This window comes from Daucus carota, chromosome 9 (assembly GCF_001625215.2).
Source record: "Daucus carota subsp. sativus chromosome 9, DH1 v3.0, whole genome shotgun sequence".
In the NCBI taxonomy this organism is placed as follows: domain Eukaryota; kingdom Viridiplantae; phylum Streptophyta; class Magnoliopsida; order Apiales; family Apiaceae; genus Daucus; species Daucus carota.
In genome coordinates, this window is record NC_030389.2 from 786962 (window position 1) to 813902 (window position 26941).

General features: G+C 35.3%; 5 protein-coding genes across 5 annotated transcripts; all 5 read left to right on the forward strand.

Moving 5' to 3' along the window:
- Positions 1-5702: 5702 nt before the first annotated feature.
- Positions 5703-9323, forward strand: LOC108200988 (probable receptor-like serine/threonine-protein kinase At4g34500). Its single transcript, XM_017369275.2, has 7 exons — positions 5703-6329; positions 7280-7384; positions 7494-7616; positions 7792-7962; positions 8047-8176; positions 8272-8481; positions 9004-9323. The coding sequence occupies exons 1-7, from the start codon at positions 5788-5790 to the stop codon at positions 9070-9072; spliced, it is 1350 nt and encodes a 449-aa protein (XP_017224764.2). The 5' UTR covers positions 5703-5787; the 3' UTR covers positions 9073-9323.
- Positions 9324-10347: 1024 nt separating this feature from the next.
- On the forward strand, positions 10348-15705 carry LOC108201886 (cyclase-associated protein 1). The gene is made up of 10 exons (XM_017370223.2): positions 10348-10734; positions 11354-11522; positions 11611-11675; positions 12547-12835; positions 12932-13079; positions 13151-13260; positions 13353-13408; positions 13492-13548; positions 13737-13880; positions 15306-15705. Exons 1-10 carry the CDS (start codon positions 10462-10464, stop codon positions 15390-15392), a joined length of 1398 nt encoding a protein of 465 aa, XP_017225712.1. The 5' UTR covers positions 10348-10461; the 3' UTR covers positions 15393-15705.
- Positions 15706-16441: 736 nt separating this feature from the next.
- On the forward strand, positions 16442-19041 carry LOC108200989 (uncharacterized). The gene is made up of 2 exons (XM_017369276.2): positions 16442-17302; positions 17705-19041. The coding sequence occupies exons 1-2, from the start codon at positions 16500-16502 to the stop codon at positions 18909-18911; spliced, it is 2010 nt and encodes a 669-aa protein (XP_017224765.1). The 5' UTR covers positions 16442-16499; the 3' UTR covers positions 18912-19041.
- A 1036-nt stretch (positions 19042-20077) lies between these two features.
- Positions 20078-20863, forward strand: LOC108200990 (uncharacterized). The gene has a single exon (XM_017369277.1). It carries the CDS (start codon positions 20078-20080, stop codon positions 20861-20863), a length of 786 nt encoding a protein of 261 aa, XP_017224766.1.
- Positions 20864-22521: 1658 nt separating this feature from the next.
- LOC108202500 (glucan endo-1,3-beta-D-glucosidase) lies at positions 22522-26895 on the forward strand. Its single transcript, XM_017370922.2, has 6 exons — positions 22522-22755; positions 23101-23475; positions 24116-24405; positions 25800-26123; positions 26302-26590; positions 26705-26895. Exons 1-6 carry the CDS (start codon positions 22692-22694, stop codon positions 26737-26739), a joined length of 1377 nt encoding a protein of 458 aa, XP_017226411.1. The 5' UTR covers positions 22522-22691; the 3' UTR covers positions 26740-26895.
- Positions 26896-26941: the final 46 nt, after the last annotated feature.

The window sequence follows — 26941 nt, forward strand, 5'->3', positions numbered from 1 at the left end:
GTTGAATTATATAAAAATTTGATTATGTAAAATTTATCGAATTGGTTAGATATTTTGGTCGGATGGGATTAGCGATATTGATCGACTATATCTTAAAAAATTATATTATTTCAAGTTGTTATAACTTGAATATATTATATTAATATGATTATAAATGATGTGAAATCTTTGAGCAATTGGATGATCCAAGTGGCTGGCTTATCCAATGTTGTCGTGAGATATCAGGATCGACTCTCGCTCATCTCGAAAAACATATACTCATTTGTAAGTAATATAAGTCTAACTTTATTTTTAAAAAAATTGACGATGTGAAATCTTGTAACTGAGTTATAAAAATTGGTCAAATATAACCGGTATACTTGTTACACTGATTCTACCAGTAATATATCTCTGAGTGTAGATTGGTATACTTGTTACACCGATTCTACAAGTAATATATCTTTATATATCTTTGAGTATATGAATGTCTTCTAAATCATATTCAACTTATCTCATTATCATTATTGGAGTGAATGCAACCAATCAAAATTCAACACATCATTTCGAAAAAAAGAAAATTTGAGATAATTTATTGGGTACCTAGCAAAGACGAATATGTGTTGATTTTTTGTTTACATGTTATATTTTAAATTTATATTTTAATGAAAGAGCTAAGATCCTGAAAGGCATACATTTTAACACGCTAATCAAAAGATATCTTTTTTTTTTCTGATTAGTTCTATTTTATATTGGTTCCTCTTTAGTTTTACGTATCAGTTTTACATGCTACTTGTCTCCCTTCCTATTAGTAATTGTTTGTTTGGTTATAAGTTTGTTATATGATTGAGGTTATCAGGATGAATACACGATCTTCTAATTATCAAAAATTATTTTTTTATCACAGAATCCGATCAAAGATATCGAAAGCTTGATCTTCCATGATTATCTCTTTCAACTTTAATTAAATAAATGAAAGTATATAATTGATTATCCTACTTACTGACCAAAGTGTCTTTATAAGATAAATTTTAAAACAAAAATTTTAATGGTCTTGGATGTGGTATTTTCAGTCCCCTTGATAACATGGTTCTCCCTCAAGGCTTAATCAAAATAACGATATATATTTTCAAAGTTAAGCTGTCTGGCCGTGATAGATACGGTGCAGAAGGCAATGACAAATACGATGCATAAGGTGATGACGTGAATAATATCAAAATTATAATGAAGGGTCATCTTCGTGGAGGCACGATTAAGTATTCTGTTTAATTTCAGGAATAAAATTATTTACAAATTTTTATGAACGACAACAGATTAGTGAAATCACATTGATGCGTGAACTGTTCTCAAGCGCATATGTAAAGAATGTGAAGAATTCACATCTGACTTGAGAACATGTAAAGAATGTGATTTCAGTTGTTTCAGCCTCACATTTTTTGTTAAGATCTTCCAAAGCTAAATTAATAGAAAAAAAATAAAATCGTGCCGGATTTGCTATATAACAGAGAGGAGAATTCCAAAGCAGTCAAGACTCGTAACACTAATTCGAATATATATAGTCGTTTTCTTGTGACGAATTACAAAGACTTTAGAGATCGAGACAAAATCTCTTTTATTTATTCTATCTTATAATATTCAAATTTTGGAGCTACCAACTTTCACATTCAACGAAAAGAAAAGCATAATACTATTTCGTAGGCCCGTATACTGGATTTATGTATTTAATTAAATGCGACACTCTTGTGGTGCAAAAACTCTAAATTTAAATGCCCCACTATTTATGTACATTGTGGATCTATTTTGAATAATGGTCACTATTATCACACCAAGTCATTTATGTTTTGTTTTGTAGGACCATTTTTCCATGCGCTCCAACATAAACTTGTCCTTTTCATTTTGTTACTACCATTTTTATAGTCAATCAACTATTGATTTGGTAATTTTATAATTTAGCACCACAACTCACTAATCATTGATCCATACTACATACGAGAAAGTTGATAATTAGGAGCTTTTTGTCTGGCTTTTAAAAATACTATATTTGATTTTAAACTGAAAAATGTAGTTGAAAAATGTGAAAATATGTTTATTATATTTATTAACATGAGGAAATTTTATAAATACTTGCTCTATTTTTTATGATATCTTGATTTGTGACACAAATTTCAGGTGGGTTAATAGGATAGTATTGTTTGTTATTAAATTTTTTTATGAACTAACCTTTTGGTTATCTATTTTCGTTAAAAAGCTAAAATAATTTTTAATCATTTAAACAAAAATTTAAAATTGTGTTTTAAAAGTCAAAACATCACGCAAAAAAACAAGATGAATATTATTTCCTCTGTTAAAGCTCCAATTGACCCTTTACGTTATGTTTTGGCACATATTCTGATACTCGTACAAAGTATAGTTTCATAATTTATTTTTAAAAGAAATTTTATAAACAACAAATTGACGTTTAAATTTTGATCAAAGAGGAAAATATTAAAATATTTTATAAAATTCTACTCCTTCTGTCCCATTTAATTTTATACATTTTTTTAATTGTTCGACACGCATTTCAATGCTCTTATAAAATATAGTTCCGTAACTTATTTTTGAGATTTTTTTTTCTGTATAAAAATATAACATCCAAACTTTAATTCAAAAAAGAAAATTTTTTAAAATAGATTAGAGCATCTCCAACGGTGTTGGCTATAATCGTTGGCTAAATTGGACCTGTAAGACATTATGTAAAATTTGCTGAACTTGTAAGACATTTTGCTTCAATGGTACTGGCTATGTTGGTTGGCTATAATTTAAAAATAGTATGTTATTGATATTTTAAATTGTTAAAATAGAATATATCAGTTCAATATGGTAATAAATGATGTACAATCTTCCTACAGATTTTCTTACAGACCTGTAGAGGTTCGACAAATTTAGCCATCCATAGGAGGTTGGCTAAATTTATAGACAACAGCTGAGCATGGTTGGAGTTGGATTTTTGGAGCTGTTGGCTAAATTTTTTTATTTTAGGTATGCCTCCTCACTTTTTAGCCAAGGGCTTTAGATGGTTGGAGATGCTCTTACACAACTATGCAGGAGTATTAAAGTCCGTGCCGCGTCCGCGTCCCCGTCCCCAATATATACTACTCAGGGATGGATGGAGTATTAAATATGAGTATCAAAATACGTGTAAAGTGAACCTATTTTTATTTGAACTGACGAGGTAGTTTAACCTTCTCTCGTCAATCATCTCAATTTGTAATGCTGAATTACCGCAAAACAATACCGCCTAAACTCAATTTTAACAATAAAAACATACTTGCATCAATAATTAATGTCTAAACATGTCAAGTACCACACCAAATTTAAATCCCAACCCACAAATTTATCCATTTTCGAAGTTCCGAAAAGTACAGACAAAACGATAGTATACAATGATTGTTTGTTCGGGTGGCGTTATGATTAGCAAGTTATACCAACCAGGCCGTTGCACCAATCGGTGACCAAAATTATCGATTTACTTTAGTTTCGGCTTAACTATTTTTCCAGCTAATTACGAGCAATCAATTCGATTAATTACATGTTTAAATCACCGACGTAGCCATGGTCATTGTTGACGTGTGAGCAACTTCTATACAGTGGCATTATGGTAGTATTTTTAAAATCTAAGCCTTTAGAGCATCTCCAAGAGCCTCCTTGTTGGCTCCTAAATATAATATAAAAAATGTGGCTCTTAGTAATTTAGGACAAAGTTAAGAGTGTAAACTCCAACAATACTCTCTACACCTCTTCTCTATTTCATATTTTATTCATATATTGGGCTCCACTATAACAAAAGAGAGGGAAAGATGGAGGTTGATTGGAGGGAAGGATTTTTTTATTGTGAAAAAATAAGTTAGGAGCCATGTGGTGGCTCTTAATTTTGAGGAGAGAGAAACAAGAGGCTCTTAAGATTTAAGAGCCACTTAAGAGTCTCTTGGAGCAACATTTTGCTTCTCCCTCCTCAAATCTCAAGTTAGGAGTCTAAATGAAGAATCTCTTGGAGATGCTCTTAATGCGAGGTTTCCGTTTAATCCCCCCTCTATGTCACTTTCTATTTTAAAATATATAAAAAGGGACTGAACAATGTATTTACGTGAGAAAGTCTTTCGAATTTCATACTTCATTTGAAAAAATTTGCTCCTCTACGTCACTCTTACACGTGAGAAGTAGATTTTTCTTTAAATTAAAAAATATCATATATATATATATATATATATATATATACATATAATTTCATATAAATATGAAACCGATCCTTTTGAAAATCCATCATCATTTTCAAACATACTCCTCCGTCTCAAAATAGTTGTCACAATTCTATTTTTGTTGGTCAAATTGATTAAGTTTCGACCGAAGATTATAAGTCAATCACTAATTATCTTAAAAAACTGAAAATTACATCTTAAGGTATATAATCTTATTTCCGGTGATATTTTTTTTTTATTTTATCAATTGATAAAATATTAATAAATTTCAGTCAAACTTTAGTCAATTTGACCGGCACAAAATCAAATGTGACAACTATTTTGAGACGTAGTGAGTACTAAACTAGAAAAACATATCTGAAATGAAATGGTAACATAGGTGGATCATAAGCTCGACTTCTGAATTTATAAGTTAAAAACACCTATTTGTCTTGTTTGTATAAAAAGTCAAGAAATATTTAAAAGAAGTAGGATTACTAACTTTTATTTCAGGATTACTACTTAATTTTCAAACAGTATAATCACTTATAACTTTAAACATTTATTTTAAGATCACGCAAACCACCTCATGAAGTTTAAATAAAGTGGTAACATTTCCTTTGATTTATTTAAAGTACTTTTATTATATTTTTAGGGGTTCTAAAATTAGGGTTTGCAGTTTTGAGAGTCGACTCCAAGTTCTAACCCCCACTTCTCCGTTCTTCATCCTTCATCCCCTCTGATTAATCATCTTCGTTCTTCCATCTTCTCTCGTATTTCTTAGTTTTATCAATAAAACCAAGATCTAATCCTTTTGGGTGAGTTCTTGTTGAGTACCTTGTCATCAAGGTCGTGCCCATCTTTTTGGGATGTTTGTGTTTGTTTTGACGTTTCTGTGTGTTTTGTTATGGGTCTCGGTAATGTTTCTAAGAAGGAGTTACATGATATTTTGGGTAATCCGTGAGGCTTGTATCAGATATGGCACGGTGGTGAATATCGTAAGAGCTCACCTTTCACGACATAAAATTGTTCATCTTTTGGGGTCATTTGTTGATCCAATATCGGTTGATGTAACTGATAATTCTGAACATTGGGCTACAGATGCTGCTGCTTATGTGAAGGTCAATTGCGATGCTACTATGTTCACAACTCATATAGGTTGGATTGTTCGAGATTTGATTGTAATACTTTTTAGTATAAAGAATTTAAATATTCTATCTGTTAAACGATCTGAAAACAAAGCGGCTATATGTTTAGCTCGTTTTTTGTTTCTTAATCAGGTTGTAATTGACAGTTCGAGGGTTTGTCTCGGCTGGGTTTTAGTTATCTATTAAAATTTTTTGCTTTTCGTCAAAAAAAAAAAAAAAAAAAATTTAAAGTACTTTTATTCAATTTGTTATTTACACACCCTTTTTCTTTTCCCCTCTACGCCTCCAGCAACCTTTACCCACTCCTCCTAAATTTACCTTTCTGCCCTTTGGTTTACACATATTTACCACCTCACTTGCTTGTTGCTCCACATAAACCTCACTTACATTTCCTTTCTCATTTTATACATGCCGCTCTAAAAGCTCTCACTAATATCTCGCCGGAAACAATGGCGGAATCCGACCAAACCTCCGGCAACTCATCAAACTTCTCCGTCACTAAGAAAACTCCAATCCTCGGTCTCAGACTCTACACTCTAATCCTCCTCACAATCGCAGCTCTGATCATCGTCTTCGCCGTCATCTTTTGTTATCTCCGGTCATCGAGACGCCGGAGAGCGCAATTGCGGTACAGCTCCGGCCTGCTACCGTTAGTCAACAAGGAGATCACCGAGAGCAAGCAAGAAGATCATGTAAAAGACGTCGAAGTTGTCAATTTCGAGAAGACGAGTGCGCCGAATTTGAGTGGAGAGAAGAAAGGAAGCTTCGCGAGCAACGAGTCGAGTTCGAGTCGAGCTGAGTCAGTGTCGGTGGCGGCGGCGGAGGGCGTGAATATAGGGTGGGGGAGGTGGTATAGCTTGAAGGAGCTCGAAACGGCGACGTTTGGCTTTAGTGTGGAGAATGTCATCGGCGAAGGCGGGTATGGAGTTGTGTACAAAGGAGTGTTTAGTGATGGCTCAGTTGTTGCTGTCAAGAATCTGATGAATAACAAGTGAGTTTTCGCTTTTCGTTTATTTGTTTATTAAGTTTGAGTATCGATATTAAATTTTAGTTCATGAGTTCGAGTTGTTTTAGATCTGGATTGTGTGAGATTTTTGAGACATTGTGTTCATTTGAATTAGAGAAGTAAGGTTGACATTGCAATATTTAATCTTCACGTTTGCGTTGTGTTCTTCCGGTAGTATTAATTATTCACAAGTGTACGTTTATGTTCTATCTGTGTTCGACTTGGTTCTTACCGTGATTCAACTTGTTATGTTCAAATTTAGAGTTTTTGAAATGGAATCACATGTGTAGAGAATATATATGAAAGGAGTTCCGAGATTAGGAAGTATTTGTTTTTGCATTTGTTTTTGCGTACATTTCATCCACCCTAGATCCTACTTCCGAGTGGGACATACTATATGGGATATGTTTGGTTTGGTTTATGCGAAGAGCTTCATGATGTGGAATCATGTCTTTACTATAGTGCACAAGTTGTCTGCCTGCTTTAATTTCAGTCATCACTTAAGCACAGAGTCCACACACAATTATGTGCACTTATGAAGTGCACTATAATTTGTTTTGGTTGCCAAATTGGTTGCAGCATAAAAGTGGTATGAACTATATAATATCCCTTGATAAAATGATTAGTTGCACTAACTACTTATATCAAACATATTATGAGGTACTTGAGCACTAATTTTCTTGGTGAACAACATAAGAGGATATATAGTAACGAGGTGTTGTAGTGGCACCGCAGAAAGTAAATTAAATGTAGAGAACAACCTCCGAAACTTCAGTAGAAGTTACAGAACAGAAGTTACTTTGTTACTAGTCTTCTGGGAATAGTTGTATGGTTTCACCTGTTAAGCAAATTCTTATCGCATCTTACAAATTCTTTTCAGCCTTTATAAATGAGTTTATGATTTAGTTTTGTCGCTTGTATCATTATTTTTGTAGGGGTCAGGCAGAAAGGGAGTTCAAGGTGGAAGTGGAAGCTATTGGGAAAGTAAGGCATAAGAACCTTGTAGGTTTGATTGGTTACTGTGCTGAAGGTTCGCAGAGGTATCTCTTGCTTACGTATCTGTCATGACATTTATTGTCGTTATATTTGACGTAATAGTAAAAGTACCTAAAAGTTTCCTAAATTGACTTTAAAAATCTGCCCACGCAGGTTACTTGTGTATGAGTATGTTGACAATGGCAATTTAGAGCAGTGGTTACATGGTGACGTAGGGCCTGTTAGCCCTTTGAGCTGGGAAATCAGGATGAAGATTGCTATAGGGACGGCAAAAGGGTGTGTAGTCTGATTTTGTTTCCCTTTTGGAGGATTATTTAGATCGCCCTTGCTCATTTAATGCATTTTAGCTAATTGAGATGTTTGGTCTTTTAGACCGGCTCATTAAATTCTCTTATGATAAGCAAGTGGCCTAATCTTCAACAAGGCTTAACATATTTTGATCTTTTATCAGTCTGGCCTATTTGCACGAAGGGCTTGAACCCAAAGTTGTGCATCGTGATGTTAAATCCAGCAACATACTTCTGGATCGTAAGTGGAACCCGAAAGTATCGGATTTTGGACTTGCCAAATTGTTAGGATCTGAAATAAGCCATGTGACTACACGAGTGATGGGTACATTCGGGTATGTTAATTCTTATGCTCTCAATAAAATGATCAAGTGTGAAGTTTGTTCTTGCATCCTGCTTACCGCTGCTTATTTCTGCAGATATGTTTCACCAGATTATGCAAGTACAGGGATGCTAAACGAAGGGAGTGATGTATATAGTTTTGGTGTTCTGCTCATGGAAATAATTACTGGAAGAAATCCAATTGATTATTCTAGAGCCCCCGGGGAGGTAAGTACCAAAGTTTTTTCTTTCCTTCTCTCTTCCTTATATTATATGGATTTTAACCATGTTTATCCTATATTGTTTTAATTCCCACATTTCAGATGAACTTGGTTGATTGGTTTAAAGTGATGGTTGCAAGTCGTCGTGGAGAAGAGTTGGTAGATAGTCTCATTGAAGTACATCCACCACCTAGAGCATTAAAGCGCGCATTGCTTGTGTGCCTTCGTTGTATAGACTTGGATCCCCTGAAGCGGCCAAAGATGGGGCAGGTTGTTCACATGCTTGAGGCAGAAGACTATCCTTTTCGTAGTGTAAGTTCCTCTTCTCATTTTTAATGCATTTTCATTTGAGTATAGTATAAGCATCGTTTCTCATGTTTTATGCATGTTAGTTGAGTAGTATACTAAAGCAATTAATGAATGCATTTTACCCAGAGCACACTGCTAAGGCTACAAAATATTTTCACAATTAACTATTGTGACCTGTCCAGTTTTGGTATTAGTATATCGAATCAAATTACAAGAGCACCTCAAGGGATTTCACTGGTCAAAACATGTAGTCAAGTAACTAAGCTTGATCTTCGATCAACATACTGAAGAACTTTCAAATAAAATACACAAGTGTGATCCTATCAGCTCATGATTAGAATCTGCAACAAGCATATACAATCTTGATAAAATAAAGAATCTGGTTCCTGTATATAAAGTGGTCATATACTCAACAATTATTTTCTTGACGTATATGCTACATTTTTCCGTAAACAATGTACCATATATATTCATGTCGTCATAATATTGTTTGTTTCACATTCTTGCACCTGTCATTTACCACAGGAACCCCGTTCAGCTCGCGAGACAGCCCCAATCCGCCCCCCTGAAGCTGATGCCAAGAAAGGTCCATAAGTCTCCTGGGACGCTGTGCTGGCGACGATAATTAGATATAGAAGTGGAAATTCAGATGTTGTGTGTAAAAAGGTAAAGTGTGACCAAGTTTTGTAGAGTGTATATGTAAATTTAATCTATATAGAAGGTTGGTATGGACAATACCATATTGTTATCAAAGAATCAAATACTTCTCTACCTTTTCCCTTCTGATTTGATGCAGCACTCAGTTTCGGAAAAGCCTTTTTTTGTATATACATGTATTATTACCATACTTGAGTACTTGGACAATTTAATTGTCGAAACGAAGATCTCTGACCTTGTATACAAGGTTGAGCCGGTTCACATATTATGTTAGAATCATTATAGAGCCATTGCTGCTACTTAGCCACTGGTAAGCTAAGCTAATTTCTCAATGATGAGTAATGACTTCAGATTAGTTTTATTTTTCTTTCTTTGGATCGAGCATATGCAAAGTTGAATTCCACAAATTATTTGAAATAATTAAGCACGAACAGGGGCGGAACCAGAGGGGGCTGGGGGATGCTAGAGCCCCCCAACCTCGAAAAAACAGTGCATATTTTTTTCCCAGCCCCAGCTGAATTATTTTGATATCACTTTGAACGAGTCCAGGAGGTACCTTATAACATGTCCTAAGTCATAATTTAGAACATTTGATGAAAAATGTTGATCCATGTCCTAGTGATGCCTTATATCATAACGACAACCTCTTCGAACCTTATTTATAAGGCACCTCTCTTCTTTATTTGTCCCATATGTCCATTGGAAATGATAAATAAGAAAGGGTAAGAATGGAAAATTGTTGATAAATGTGCACTGAAAAGAAAGAAGCTCAACTATTTTGGAATCTCACTTGCTCTCCTCTCTAGATTCAAATTTCAATCAGTCCTCTACAATTTCACTTGCTTTCAAATTTGAGCCCCCTAAGATTTATTCCTGGTTCCGCCATTGAGCACGAATTGATTATTTTCAAATACACACCAAAAGCCTCATATTATTTTCTTCAAAGATGATAAATTGCTGGCCTTACCTGAAAAATTGTAGTAAAATATAATTTCATAATTTATTTTAAATTTTTTTATAAAAATTTAATTTTTGAATTTTGGTTGAGAAAAGAAGTTAAAATAATTTATAGATCAAAGTTTTAAGACCCATACATACAAAGTCTAATATAAAATAGGAGGATAAATAGAGTATATTATAAAAAGAATTTTAGATATAACGAAAAAGGATGATAACAAACACGTTAATTTATTCAACGCAAAAAGTGCCAAACACATAAACAATCCGCCACGTGTCACATCCCAGATCCGGATACTATATAATCCCAAACAAACAGACTCACAGATATCCTCAAATTCGTTACATTTCTAGAGAGAGACTGTAGGAATGGAGGAATCGTTGATAAAGAGGCTCGAATCCGCCGTGACAAGGCTAGAGTCACTCTCCGACGGCCTCCGATCAGGTGCATCGGCGGCGACCGGCGGCGACGCGGCGTCGGATCCGTCGGTGGTGGCGTTTGAGGATTTGATGAGTGAGTATGTAGGGAGGATTTTGAAAGCTGCGGAGACGATCGGAGGCGAGGTTTTCGATGTCACGAGGGTTCTAGAAGAAGGATTCTCGGTGCAGAAGGATCTTATTATTCAAATGAAACAATCTCAGGTGACTCGGACTTGTATTTGTTCGTGATCACGTTTTATGAAGAACAGTTTTATAACCGCTTATAATAGAATGTAAATTTTTATTTAAGCACATTGCTTTGCAAATTAAATAATAATATGTATCCATATGAAATAAATTTGATATACTTCATAATTATTCGAAATATAAAAATGGAAACCTAGATGTGGTCATACTATCTACAATATTCGATCCTAATAAGCAGTGGCCAATCAAGATATACTTGTGAGTGACGCCTTAATGAAAATGCTGTGATTTTCTTTCTTCCCGCGAGGTAGTGCACATGGTACCAAAAAATAACAGCATTTTCATGTAAAGCAATGCGTTCAGTTGCTAGATAACGACTGCTTGCTTGAATGAGAATCGTTTTACAATATTCAGGCTTCTTACAGTTACCGATTGTAGTAGTGTACATTAATAAGTAGAACGGTGAGGGTAATAATGCACCTTCCAATATCCACTCTATAATCATTCATATATGTAATTAAGCTTCATTTGAGACTTTTAGGTGAATAGGGTTGTTAATTGCAATTGAAGCTTTTGCTATAACATGTATTTTTGAATTTTGTTAGGTGAAGTTGACTTTGTTATGATTGTGCAGAAACCTGATATGGCAGGTTTGTGTGCATTCCTCGGGCCATTAAATCAAGTAATCACAAAAGCAAACGAGATGACAGGAGGGAAGCGATCTGATTTCTTTAATCACTTAAAGACTGTTGCAGAGAGTATGTCAGCTCTTGCATGGATTGCATATACGGGAAAAGACTGCGGTGAGAGAAGTAGCCAAGATTATTATGAAGGTTACAGATGAATACGTATGTCTTTCTTGGTTTCTCATTATCCATCTTCCTTTATCAGGCATGAGCATGCCTATTGCGCACGTAGAAGAAAGTTGGCAATCAGCAGAGTTTTACAATAACAAGGTACTGATATTACATTAGTACAGTAGCACTACTGTTAGTAACTTAATATGCAAAATATCTTTGTAAGTTAAAAAAAATAATTATTATATCATGTTAGTTAAACTGCACTGCAACTTTTCGGTATGTATATATATGTTGAAGATCCACATACCAAATAGAGGGCATTGTTCTGTGTAGACTCTGACTGATACTTAATTAGCTCTAGTGAACGACTTCATATAGAAAAATGATGCACAGACTATTCTACAAAGGAAAATCTGATCCCAAATATTTCTGTCAGATTAATAGAGTAAAGAATAACCACATCTTAACAAACTTTTTTTGCAGAGAATTTATCAGTAAGTTGTTTTTTATATTGCATAGATAATTAAAGTAGTTATGTGGCTTGTGGCAAGCGTCCTTCCCCAATCCCTTCTCCTGCTCCCCCTCATGGCCAAAGGTCAGTAGTTGGAATCCTCAATCTCTTCTTGCCGTATATTTAAAATTCTAATGCACACAAAAATACCCAACTCGCCAGACGAAAATGACAAAATTTAACTATTTGATTATCAGAATATATATTTTTTCACGACACATACATAAGTGAACTTCAGGGGTTAAATAATAGCCATACTAAGTTCCAGACATATTCGAAGAGTAACCGAAGAACTCTCATCTTTTTTATGCCATTGTTTTTAGCTGTGTACTCCCATGCTTTTGGTATCCTTACTATTTCTAGTTTTCTACATGCTTCTGTTGGAGAATGTAAATTAGTATAATTTGTAAACTGAAATAACTATTTATGATTGAAACATTCATATAACCCTGCAAAGTGATAGCAATCAGCAAACAGTTCAAAGTAATTTCTGCAGTTACTATTTTGTTGTGCAAGGTCCTTGTCGAGTACAGAAATAAAGACCCAAATCATGTGGAGTGGGCAAAAGCTATGAAGGAGCTTTTTACACCGGGTTTAAGGGATTATGTGAAGGCTCACTATGCTCTTGGACCTGTATGGAGTGCTACAGGGAAGACTATACAGTCTGCCCCTAAAAGTTCTCCTGCTCCTCCACCTGCTCCATCAGCCTCACTCGCCAATTCAGGAACTTCCAAGCCTTCATCATCAAACTCAGCGGGGATGTCTGCTGTTTTCAATGATATAAGTTCAGGGAATGTTACTGCTGGTGCGTTCCTTTCTTTTATAGTCAAATTGCGTATTCTATTTTCCATTTGCTGCTCAACAGTTATTACTCAGTTTGATTACAATAAAATATATGCAGGGTTAAGAAAGGTCACAAATGATATGAAGACAAAGAACCGTGCTGATAGAGGTGGATCTGTTACTACTACTGAAAAGGAGAGTCGGCCTAAATCATTTTCTTCCGCAAAGACTGGACCTCCAAAGTTGGAGCTTCAAATGGGTCGAAAGTGAGTGTCAAATGTTGGTTATAACTTTTCTTTTAACATAATAGTTGATGTTGTGCTATGCATTTTGGCAGATGGGTGGTTGAAAATCAGACTGGAGTTAAGGATTTGGCCATTGACGACTGTGATGCAAAACAAACTGTATACATTTTTAATTGCAAAGATTCCGTCCTTCAGATCAAAGGTTTTGCCATCTTATTCATATAATCTGTATCTTTCATTAATTAAGTTATTTATTATGTCAAAATGAAGAGCTTACACACCGCTTGCTGTCAGGAAAAGCGAACAACATTACCATTGATAAATGCAATAAGATGGGGGTTGTGTTTGAGGTTAGTGCAGTATATCATTTAGTGAAGTTAAATGAGTTTCTATCAGAAATGTGAGGCTTAACTATGTTCCAATTTCCAAATAGGATGTTGTGGCTGCTTGTGAGATTGTGAATTGCAATCGCCTTGAGGTGCAATGTCAGGTAAGCTCATAATATTTGTTAAAGTGTGCATTGCATGACCACAGTTAATGTGTCTGAAATACTTTTCTGTGGTATAATAGCCTTAATATGCTAAACTGCTAATTAATTATAGATGAGTTTTTGCATGCAAAGGCTATATATTAAACTGGTTTAGCTAAAAACTCCTTTTGTTTATGGTGTTTATATAGGGTACAGCCCCAACAATATCAATAGACAATACGACAGGTTGCCAAGTTTATTTGAGCAAAGATTCCTTGGGGTCGTCTATAACAACAGCCAAGTCGAGCGAAGTAAACATGTTGGTGCCTGGTGCTAGTCCTGAAGATGATATGGTATTTTTCTGCGATTTTCTTTTATCAACTATTTTATTTTGTGTTGATGCTGCTATAGCTATACCTCTTAAACTTAAAATAAATGGATCGGCATGTTAATATTTGGTTAAGAGACACTAAACACTGTAAACAGTAAAACGTGGATTGTTTTATCAAGTCCAGTTTGTTTCTTAAAATTCATCACTGGTGCAACTTTTCCCCTCTTAACAATTTTAAGATAGCAATTCGCTGAATATATTTGTAGTGTTGGTGTATTTGTAATTTGAATTCGTCTTTTTTTACAAATACAATGATCTAATATTTTACGATAAGAACTGAACTTGTATATTTAAAATTAATGAGTACTTGGCACAAAGGATTAAGGATGGTCGTGGGTTTAAATCCTTACTCGCCCATTAAAATATTATTACATATAAGTGCAAGAACACAACACACTGCATAGGCATTAGGTATATATATCTTGACACCTTAGGGTATTCGTTGTCACTCTAATTAGCAAATAAATATATAATAAAAAATTTGGTTGTCACTCATAAATAGGGTTTTGCAACCAAGGTAAAATAGACTTATTACACACCCAGTCCAGAAGCCTTTGTTAATTTTTGCCTCAAAGTTGGGCTTTTCTCAAAGTTAGGCACATATCAATCATGTATATTTGGCTGGCACCTGGCAGTGACGGGCCAAAGTTCTGATTCTTGGAGAGGGAGTCTTATAATGCACAATTAGATAATAGGCCAGTTGGAAGGGGAGTGGTACAGTGCAAATATATTAGGACTGAACCATGATAACTCATGAAATTTGTTCACCTAATAAGATCCTTCCTTGTAATTTTATTTTTCTCCACACTATTCTTGATCAAGTGAGGTAAAGAGCAAATTAGTTTGGTTGTCGCTCATAGGCCATATTTTTATGCCTGTTGAAAGCTAAACAGCAGAACAGCTGGTTCTCTTCATGAGAAATAATAGATTATAGTCCATCCTTTTTCTTACTTGCCCATAGGAAAAGTTCTATCCTTGTTATGAGCTTTGAAGATCATAAAAAAATTATTTTGAAATTGCTTTAGGCTTCAGACTTTCTCATACTAGATTACTTCTGATTACATCATAATTTGCTCAGCGTTCATACAAATATGGATCGTGTTTTTGCCAAGACATTAGTCAGATATTTTTATGTTTGAATGCTTAGATTCTACCTTCCCGTGCAGTGCAGTCCCCTAGTCTGATATCCAATGATAAAACAGAAAATTTGCTCATGCTTTATGCTTGCAAAAAATATTCTACCTCATGTGCTTGTCCTATCCTGACATGTAAAAATATCAGTTAAAACCTACATGGCTACTGACTTTTGTAGTGCTTTGATTCATGTTCCGAATGCTGAATCTATCCAGTTTTCCATCTCCAAATGACTGTACTGTCCTTTTTACAGGTGGAACATCCCTTGCCACAGCAGTATATGCATGTGTTCCAGGATGGCCAGTTTGTAACAAGCCCAGTATCCCACTCTGGTGCTTAATGTATGCACCTTCATCTTCTCAACACCATCATAAACCTCGTCGCACTCTTAAAGTTTTGATTTTTCTTTTATTATTTAGATACGAAACGTGCTGTGCATTTCGTTTTTGGTCTCTGTCATTCTCTGTAGCTCATTCTTTAATTAGTCAGATGTTGATTTGAAGAAAAAACTAGCAGAGTGTTTTTTATCGTCTCACTTGAACAGAGTGTTTTTCGAAGTTTTAGCAGTTGCGGTTATTTCATTTGTATAAAACTCTCAAACTTTGCATTCTCATTGCTTCACAATAAATAATAATTGTGATAATTGTCGATCCAGAGTTAGTTCACTCTACAAAATCTTCCATTCACATTTCTGAACTCATTCCAATTCAATTTATGCAGAATAATATTAAAACACAGTCTTTCTTGCTCGAGAATATGATTGTCTGAAAAAATTTCTTTATATTTTTATTGTTTTATCAGTTTTACGCATGACTAGAATCAATGTACTACAAAACTATAAACACAAACTAAGAAGGTGTATTTATTGAGATTTTAAAGGATTTTTTTCATTTATGAAATCTTGGCATATTTAACTCGGATTTTAAAAAATGTATCAAAATCTTGGAGTATTAAAATTTTAAATTATGCTACAAAATCTGATGGTATTTAATCAGGATTCTAAATCATGATTGAGAATTCAATAAAATTCAATTGAGATTATTTAAAATACATTAAAATATGATGATATTCAAACGCTGATGAATATTTTTAACTTCATAAAATGTGCAATAAACTAATATATTTTGTTATACCTTGCTTTGGTGAAAACTTATAGTTAATTCTGCTTACCGGTTACAAGTTAAGTATAAAGAACCACGAGCTTCATGCTAAGTAAGTTGATTAATGATTGATTACTTAGATACTTGACTTGAAGAACCAAAAAAGGAGGGATTTGAGCTTGTAATGTGGAGAGCTAAATCATAAATAATTACTCAACCTGTGGAAAGAAATGTTTGTTTTATAATGTGAAGTGTGAACATGAAACTACATGAAATTGCACTGGTACTATAAATGTCTGTTGTTTCTCATCTGAAAAACTCAGAAGAATCTAGTTGCTAACAATTCGATGACAACAACAACAAATCTTGATCATATTAGCCATGAGCATCCACTGATCCTCATCGACGATTTTGATGCTAGTAGCATTGCAGCACCACTTGTTTGCGGCGTGTGTGAGATTCCAATCATAGGAGTCTGTCATGCATACACATGTTCTCAGTGTTCATTTTTCCTGCACAAAAGATGTGCAGAATCACCAAAACAAATCAAACACCCTATGCACCCGCAACACCAGCTCGGCCTCAGCACGGACTACAATCACCTGGTACATCCTGATCCCTCTAATAGCTTTCTATTGCCTCGGACTTACATCTGTTGTGCAGGTTGTACCCGGGAGATCAATCTTAGTATGTGGGTTTACTCTTGTAAATTCTGTCATTTTGAGATGAAGATTCCGTATTTTAAGTCTCCTTTGACTTCTTATCAATTTGCCTTGTGCATGAGATGTGCCGTGATTGAGCCAGTGCTTGGTCATGAAGGGCACCAGCAGCACCCCTTAACATTATTGCGCAGAAGAGCTTATTTCTGGTGTAATGCTTGTGGAACGGAGGCTTGGGACATTTCTTCGTATACATGTCTTACATGTCATTATTGGATCCACAGCAGTTGCGCTGTTTCCCCTCACACAATCAAACTCCGAGTTCACGAGGACGATACTCTGCAGCTAATCTATTCTATTCCAGAAATATATAGAAGGTTCACCCGCCACTGCCCTATCTGCAGATTGGGAGTTAATACAGAGAATTGGGCTTATTTTTGCGAAAACTCTGGATATTTTGTTCACATCACATGTGCTACTGCATTATTATCGTAAGCTCCTCATTCTCCTCAGTTTTTATCTGTGTTCAATAAAAGTTTGCTCCGCTGTAACTGATTAAGTTTGAGCATTTGTTTGTATTTAGATTTTGGCAAGTGTCGTGTCTGCCTAAAAGGACTGGCTAAGTCGTCGAATATTTAGTTCAGCTTTACAGTTGTTAGTTTTAAACATTTTATGATATGGATTTCATTTGATATTCTGAATTTGAACAAATAATCTGTTTGAGAATATGGATTTGGATATCAAATGAAATCCAGGACATTCAAATATTAGTATAAACCTGAGAATTTGAAATGACAACTCAAATCCTGTCATTTGAAATGAAATGCACGTTTCCAAACACCCTCTTATAGTAATTGCCTTTTGATTCATTTACACGGTTCAATATGTTTCAGGTCTGGGAAAAATGTGATTAAAACCGAAGATGATGATGGGCAAACATATCCTGATCTGATGCAATTTCCACTGGCCAGCGCAAATCCATTAATAGCGAATTTGATAGCAGAGTACCAGTCAGGTAAGCCGGCTAATCCCACTATGCAAAAAGAAGAAGGCGAAAATGAAACACATGATGCAGTAATTTATCATTGGAGCCACAGGAAGCATCCCCTGATTCTTTTGGAAGAACTCAAGAATGCTGATAATAGTGATAATGATGAGAGTGATATCAACAATCATATCGATGAGATGTTAATTTGTGATGGATGCATTGAACCAATCTCAACAGAGTTATATAAATATTACTACGGCTGCATTGGATGCAATTTTTTCCTCCACACGTCTTGTGCCAGTCACTTGCCACTGCAATCTTCCCCGGGAAAATGTGTATTCGATCCTCAACACACTCTGAAGCTCCAGAACAACAATGGTCATGACATAACCTTCTGCACTACCTGCTCCACATTAACCAATGGATTCATGTACAAGTGCATAGAATTTTTTCCCCAAACTCAGATTGATCTCAGTTGTTGTCTGGCGCCTCGCAGACTCAAACATGAGTACCATAAGCACCCCTTGCTTCTGCGTCCCTCAACATCAAAGAACTGCAACGCGTGTTTATCAGAAACTAATCCAACATTTGAGTATGGATGTGAAACTTGCAGTGACATCCAGATTCACCCTCATTGCGCTCTGTCATTCCCGAAAGAATTCTCTCACAGATGGGATTCTCATTCCATTTCCTTGATATATCCCCCTATCTACTACAAGGGCTTAAGATACTGTGAGTTATGCGAGCTGGAAGTAAATCAAGAAGCTTGGTTGTATCATTGTCGCGAATGTGATCAAAGTTTTCATCCTTTATGCATTCGACAACCTCACAAAGTAAAGCTTGGCAAAACAATTTTGCCATCGACTCATAATCCTCACTCACATACCTTAACATTAAGGATGGTGGACAAAAACTGGTATTCTGAACGTGTTCATAAATATTGGTCCTGCAGTGTGAAGCGTGAGGGGATAATTCATGCATCAGCAGAGCGAGATTTTTACTTCGAATGTGCGGGTTGTAATTATCAAGCATGTCTGGTTTGTACACGCCTCCATGCTCTTAGCCAGTCAGGCAGTCACCATTGTGAATTGGAAGTCAGTCGAAGTCATTAATAAGCCAAAATTACTCAAACAGCCTCTTCTTAAGAAGTATACATCGGGGACGGGAACGCGACTTTAATGCTCCTAAATATTATATTCCATCCGGGTTGTTTAATTGTTTTATATTGGAAGACAGTGGTTCGGCACATATTTTAAGACTTTTATTAAATATAGTGTGATAAATTATTTTAATTACTTATGAATCTATACTTTATATGCATCTTAAAATACAAGTAAATAATTGAAAAAAAATATAAAAAAATGAGAAAGAGAGGGGGGGAATAGTTTGAAACTCATTTTTAAGATTTAACATCATTGTGCCTCAACTAAGTAGCAAGCTTCGGCTCGATCCTTTATCGACTTTGTTGATCAAAGTTTGATAACCATGGACAACTTGATTTGATAATTCTCTGTACGGAGACATGTTAGTATACTTTGATAAAGAGATGGACCATGCATTCTATTAAATTAAACAAATTCAGATAAAAATTATTTATTTTTAAATAAATCATATATTAATATTTTGAAAATAAATGACTAATTTCCATAAATAGAAAATGTTGTGCATTTATTAAATTAAATATTAAATATACTAAGATAATATTATATAAATATGAAAACATTTTGAAATAAGTTCTTATATTATCGAATAAGTCCAAATATAAAGGTTCTGTATCTTGTAATTTGAAACTTATTTTGTGCATCAATTCGGGGTCTCCTAAAGACACAAATTCAAAAATATCAAATCATATACGAACAATCTAATCCTTAATTACCCCAATTAATTAGGGGACACTAATTTATTGCATCCAACAAATTAATTAGTGGCGTATCTTTAATAGACTTATTTCTTCTCTTGAAACTGTTCTATGTTTGAACCTAAAAAAAACTAAATAAGGAAATTAGGCTGTGAATATTATATCAGAAGTGGACGATCCCGAATCCTATGTTTGTGATCGAATCAGGTGCCATAATATAACCTTAATTCCATAAAACCAATTCCATAAAATAACCTTGATTCCACAAAATCAATTAACCCTCATTCAACGAAAAATCGTATAATTAGAATCCATGATTTATACAACTGCCTTAACTACACTGCATAATCGTTCCTCACGTAGGCTATAAATAGCCTTTGTATGCTTGAGTGCAATGCATTGTATTACAATATTCTAAAGATGGCTCCTAATAATTCAGTTGCTGCTAAACGCTTGATAATCATTCTGCAGATTATCCTAGCTGTTTTCTTATCCTTTTCTGCGAATTCAGAAGCACGCCTTATGATACATGATAGAAGCAGCCTGGCTCTTTTTCATAAGCTGGGGTTTAAGTTGCCTGTGCACAATACTGGAGCAGCAAAGAGACTTGTGCCATCCGGACCCAATCCGGAAAAGAGTCCGGGAACACCGCCTGGTGTCGTAGGTGCTGGTGAAGTGAAGAGACTCGTTCCATCTGGACCCAATCCAGAGACTAGCCCAGGAACACCGCCACCAGGTGCTGGTGAAGTGAAGAGACTCGTTCCATCCGGACCCAATCCAGAGACTAGTCCTGGAACACCGCCACCAGGAGCTAGTGAGTCTAAAAGACTCATTCCAACCGGACCCAATCCAAAGACTAGTCCGGGAACACCGCCACCAGGTGCTGGTGAAGCGAAAAGACTCGTTCCAACTGGACCCAATCCGAAGAAGAGTCCAGGAACACCGCCGCCAGGTGCTGGTGAAGTGAAGAGACTCGTTCCATCCGGACCCAATCCGAAAAAGAGTCCAGGAACACCGCCTGGTGTTGTAGGTGCTGGTGAAGTGAAGAGACTCGTTCCAACCGGACCCAATCCGAAAAAGAGTCCAGGAACACCGCCTGATGTTGTAGGTGCTGGTGAAGTGAAGAGACTCGTTCCATCTGGACCCAATCCAGAGACTAGTCCAGGAACTCCGCCACCAGGAGTGCTAGGTGCAACTCTGCCGTAGATCATATCCAGAAGGACTAGCCGTAGAATGGTCTTATGATGTAATGTAGTATTTTTAGTTCCATAAAGTCATGCATGAGATTATATGATTATAATTTTAATGATTTTGAAATAATTTGTTCTTGCCTTATCGACCAATAAGCGAGATTTTAAGTTAGCAAAACAGAAGTAATCATCAAATCTTTTAACCTACTGAAAACATAAATGAGCTACTAAATAATGCTCGACCATGTTTTGTACAGATTTCATACTTAACTTTATGTAGTTATATCTCAATTCTCAACCATGTAATTGATCAGACATAGAAATGGCAAAAAAAATACCACAACCAGGCAAGAGATGATGATAATTGTTGGGAAAAATCATTTAGTCGCTTGTTTAAAGTGAATTAAACATCGATTAGGAAAATCGTATTATGATAATTGACGTGCATTGTCCCTGATTTGATTTGGTTAGTTTAATCATGTAATCACGTTTACTCCATGGACTCGTAGTCTATTAATTTATAAAGATACTAAAATAATCAGTTTTTTCTTTAAAAGTTACAAGTCGAATATGGCAAGGGATGAAAGATGGTATTCAACCGATCTTTCATTTTTTTTGAATAAGATTTTAAATATTACAATCAGAGAAAATGACATCAAATAGCAGTTTATAATTCAAAATACTGAAATCGTGTCGCGTTTTATGTTTAAGACATAAACACAATATAATATAGCGTTTTCTTTCGAAAATCAAAACGCTTGATTATGGGATTAATAAGAGATATAGTGTCCTTTCTCCCCACTCTCTATGTAACATCACACGTATTAAAAGAACGTATGGATGATGGACTTTATAAACACAAGCACATAACTAATATATAATAATTTGTTAATATTTTTGGAAATGGATTGTTAGGTTTGGTACGTATTCGATCGTGGGTTTTGGAATTTTCTACTCTCTAGTCGTAGTACACTAGTACCGGTATATTATAACATTGACCTTAACTTTCAAAAGATCAGAAGTCTTTTTAACGAAAAAGAGATAACCATAGTTTCTTGTCTTGGCGTCACTAGCTTTACGTGTGCATCTGGAACATCTTTATTTGCGTTTGATTTTTATAAACTTATCCTCCTCACACCAATTTTGGTCTTTCAAAAGATCAAATATGGATATACATGGCATTTAGGTGCCACCGAAAAAGAAATTTCTGGACAAACAAATTATATTTTACACAACTGCACATGAATTTCTCCTTACCAAACAACCCAATATTAGACATGGAGAGGAAACTACCAGGTCCTTTAGCTTAACTGTGTTTTATAATTTGACTTGCAAAGAAAAGTATAAGAACTTTAGCAACAAAACAAGAAGATTGTAGCCCACATGGCAAGGGATGAAAATAAACACAATACAATATAATATTTTATTCCAAAAATCAAAACACTCGATTACATGCTATTTTAAAAGAGATCCTGTTTTAAAAAAAGAAATAACTATTTTTTAATTTTAGAAGAAGTTCAAAACATATGAAAACATATTGATTACATCTAAAAATATAAAAATATATTTCAAATATTTTATTTAATATCTACAGAAAGATTAAATTCTAGACCCTTCCCATCATGACAATATAATGCTAACGATACAAAAGAAAAAACTAGAAAGATACAAAGCAATGGGAAAGCACCATGATTGGCCCTATATTTCAAAACTCTATTCACCACCTTTTACATTATTTTCCACATCCTCCTACACTTTCACCATCCTCATCTCTATAAAAACAAGTTACAATTTTCATATGATCTATATATATACTTGTACTCAAACCTCAAAGTTGCTCAATCATGGCCATCACTATGCTTTCTTACATGCTCTTTATACTTGTGCTGCAGTCTCCTTACTTTGCTAGTAAGCAACCAACTTTTTATTTTTTTTGTATTGTTAGATTCTGCAATTGTTTCTGTACAACAATTCTGTAAATTTTGTAATGCAAAATTTATAATATTCAAATTTTACAGTATAAAGTTAATAAGCCTTTATTGTCAAATATTCAAATATTCGACCTGGCAACTTTGATTTTTTTCCAAAACAATGAAGATTTTGATTGATAATTTGTGAAGAAAATTATAACCCCACATCAAAGATTGAATCTTTTTTCAAGAAAAAGCTTCAAGTGTTTTAAAGATCAAATCTTTTTGAAACCCAAGTAAAAAAAGAATTGAACTTTAAATTTCAAGTTTAAATATTTTGCAGGGTCACAATCTTTTATCGGGGTGAATTATGGTCAACTTTCCGATAACTTACCGGCGCCGGCGGTGACAGCGAAGCTACTTCAGTCAACGGCGATTGGAAAAGTGAGGCTTTACAATGCTGACGTGGCAATTATCAAGTCACTGGCTAATACTGGGATAGGGATAGTGATCGGAGTGGCAAATGGGGAGATTCCGGGTCTTGCATCCGACCCGAATGTGGCGGGTCAATGGGTCGGGTCAAATGTGTTGCCATTTTACCCGGGAAGTAAGATTGAGGTCATAACTGTTGGAAATGAAGTGATGACTTCTGGTGATCAGGGTCTTATGGCACAGCTCTTGCCTGCCATGCAAAATGTCCAAAATGCCCTTAATGCAGGTTAGATGCAATTTATTTACTTGTTCTGCATTCATGGATGTGTATTTTTGTGTTGGTCAGATGTTTATGTTCTCTGATTATTGATGTCTGTGTGTTTTTGTGCGTCGGAAGTAAGATTTGCGTACATTTTATTCTCTTCGGACAAAATGTATCCCAGGTGTTTGTGATTCTTATATGCTATACTGCATGTTCTCTGTTTCCATGTGTCGGTTTAATTCTTAGGCGTGGAGATAGGTTATGTGGTTTGCGCACATCAAAACCCGAATATACAAGCAGAATAGCCTGAGACTCAATTATAAGGTTCTTAAAGAACAGCCTGAAACTGAATTCTGAGGTCACATGCTTTACAAACAGGATAAATAGTTTGTCTTGGTGTTGTATATGAAAGAATGTGTACGGCGTAGTTACATACTTCTGTTTAAAGTACCCGCATTAGTGTATATTCGTAAATTGAAAAGTTACAATGGAGATTTACCAAAGTTCTTTAACTTTTTATATAGTAATATTGAAAATGAAACTTGTCTGGTTTGATTTTCTAATAGATAGTTATGAATGAAATCCGCAATTTATCTTCTTCTTTTTTTTTTTTTTGCTTTGGTTAACATTTGGTGTCTAAATTTAACATGGCAATTCTGTGCAGCTTCTTTGGGTGGGAAAGTTAAGGTCTCTACTGTGCATTCTATGTCAGTGTTGGCTAATTCTGATCCGCCATCATCAGGAAGTTTTAATTCTGGTTTTAGTGACACAATGAGAGCATTGTTGCAGTTTCAAAGAACCACTGGTTCTCCTTTTATGATAAATCCGTACCCCTTCTTCGCATACCAAAGTGATCCGAGGCCAGAAACACTTGCATTTTGTTTATTTCAACCCAATGCAGGGCGAGTGGACTCTGCAAGTGGTATCAAGTACATGAACATGTTTGATGCTCAGGTAATTCCCATATCATGCTAAGAATAGCTAGGGTCAGTGAAACCAACTTGATTACATTATATATGAGCAGTGAGCTTCTCTTTTGCAAAATTAGATGTGCGTGTGTGAACTGATGTTTTCAGTTTTGGTTTTCACATATTAAACACTTACTAAAGTTGTGGCCAAGATGCATTAAGGTTGTTCTGATAGTCTATCTGCCTGGAAGAAGTATCAGCATATTAGGAACTTTATTCTACTTCATGGTTAAACTAACTGGAAACGTGTCTGATATTCCAGATTAAAATTGAAAAAGGTAAACTTGTCTCTGTATTAGAATAATGGTAGTGCTGTTCAATTCGTAACTGTCTTATTATGGGCTGGAAGTCTTAGAAACAGGCTCTCTGTAAATAGGGTGATTTTATTTGTACAGATAGTCTCTGTTGGATTATGACACATAACCACTGTTTTCAAGGTTATTCACTGAATATAAAATAATAGGGTTTGTTCGAGATGGATTGCACAAAAGAAATTAGGTATAAGAAAAAGTTGTCAGCACATATCACCGTCGTACACTACCTACTTCACCATAATTTGGGAAACATGCAAAGATTATGACAAAGCCTAATCCAATATTACATTTGATTGATCACGACACTTCCAGTTTGTTACGAGACCTTGGTTGGCGTTTTAATATCATGGCTGGAAAGATCTTAGGCAATATAAAGTGTTTTGTTGAGTGTCTTTGTTTCTCTTGTCCAGTCACAGCTCATACAAGTCTGTACAGCCAACTTACTCACTCTACTAACAAATTTTTTTTAAAGGGATATCTAACTTGCACGTAGATGTCTGCGTGTTTAAGGTAAATGTATCGGAAGGATAGCATTTGTCTGTAGCATCTTCCATTCACCATATTTCATTTTTTTTGCTAATTACCATATTTCATTTTAGTACAATTATAATATGATTTTAGGATCATAGAAGAGTTTTTGTGTTTTGTGACATCTGAATCCATAGTAGTGGTGAATATATCATTGTTGTGAAATATTCAGTTTGTTTAATAATATGAAAAGTTTTAGGCGATCCCTAAACCTGCAGCATTGTATACCCTGGAGTCTGGACTGTTAATTTCCGTTTAATATGTCAACCTTTGCGCATGGATATGATTAGTCTCTGCTCATAACTTTTGGCAAGTCCATTAGTGACGCAGGGAACATTTTAATAACATACTGAGACATTGGAACAATGGTATTTGTTATCAGTATCTATCGTATGTCCTCTCTTGCTTACCGTACCATCTGCAATACCTATTTGTGCTATATGAGGAGTACAAGGTTTTCTCATTTGATATAGGCATTGAAGTCATTGTATAAAATAGAAGTGGATAATTTTCTTAAATGGTTTCTCTTCTTCTGCAGGTTGATGCTGTAAAATCGGCCTTAAATTCGATGGGATTCAAAGAGATAGAGATTGTGGTTGCAGAGACAGGGTGGCCTTACAAGGGGGATCCCAATGAGGTCGGCCCTAGTGTGGACAATGCAAAGGCTTATAATGGAAATTTGATCAGCCATCTTAGGTCAAAAGTAGGAACTCCACAGATGCCCGGGAAGTCAGTTGACACCTACATCTTTGCACTCTATGATGAGAATTTGAAGCCTGGTCCCGGCTCAGAGCGCGCGTTTGGGCTTTTTAAGCAGGATCTTTCCATGATTTATGATGTTGGTCTCTTGAAGACTAGCCAGGTGAGTCAGCATTCAATCTTTATTTATTCTTATAAATAAGGGGAGACATTTTTCTATTACGGTATCTGAAAACTCATACATAATTTCCTCTTTTTTGCTGCATTACGTTTCTTTTGTTGTATGTGTTATTAAACGGCCTTAAATCTCTTTCCTTTATGGTGGTTATTATTTTTCCTAGACTCCGACCACTCCTACGACTCCTTCTCCAGCCACTCCAGCACCAAAGGCTGCAGCCTGGTGTGTTCCGAAGCCTGGCGTTTCTGATGCTCAGTTACAATCAAATCTCGACTACGTCTGCGGCCATGGTCTTGATTGTAGCCCTATTCAACCAGGTGGTGCCTGTTATGAACCAGCTACCATACTAGCTCATGCAGCATACGCAATGAATCTATACTATCAAAGTTCTGGGAAAAATCCATGGAATTGTGATTTTGCTCGAACTGCAACTCTCTCTTCCACTAACCCAAGTAACTTTTCTTGCATTTTCTTTTTTCACCGAACTGAAAATGATATTCTTGAAGCACTGCAATTGAGCAGAAGTATGCATATTTTGGGCTGATAAATTTTTATCTTGTATGTAGGCTACAATGGTTGCATCTATCCAGGTGGAAACTGATGGAACGATCCAAGATTGTATAGCTTGGTTGTAGTTAATAATCTACCTTTCAATAATAGAGTTGTCAAAAAATAAGCTTCGAGTTGAATATATCAGTTATACGTTAAAGTATCTTAGTTTCGAAATATAGAATATGAAGGTACCGATTTTTGTTTCTTTTCGGATCTGAAAACCAAAGGTATAACCAAGTCTCCATTCATAA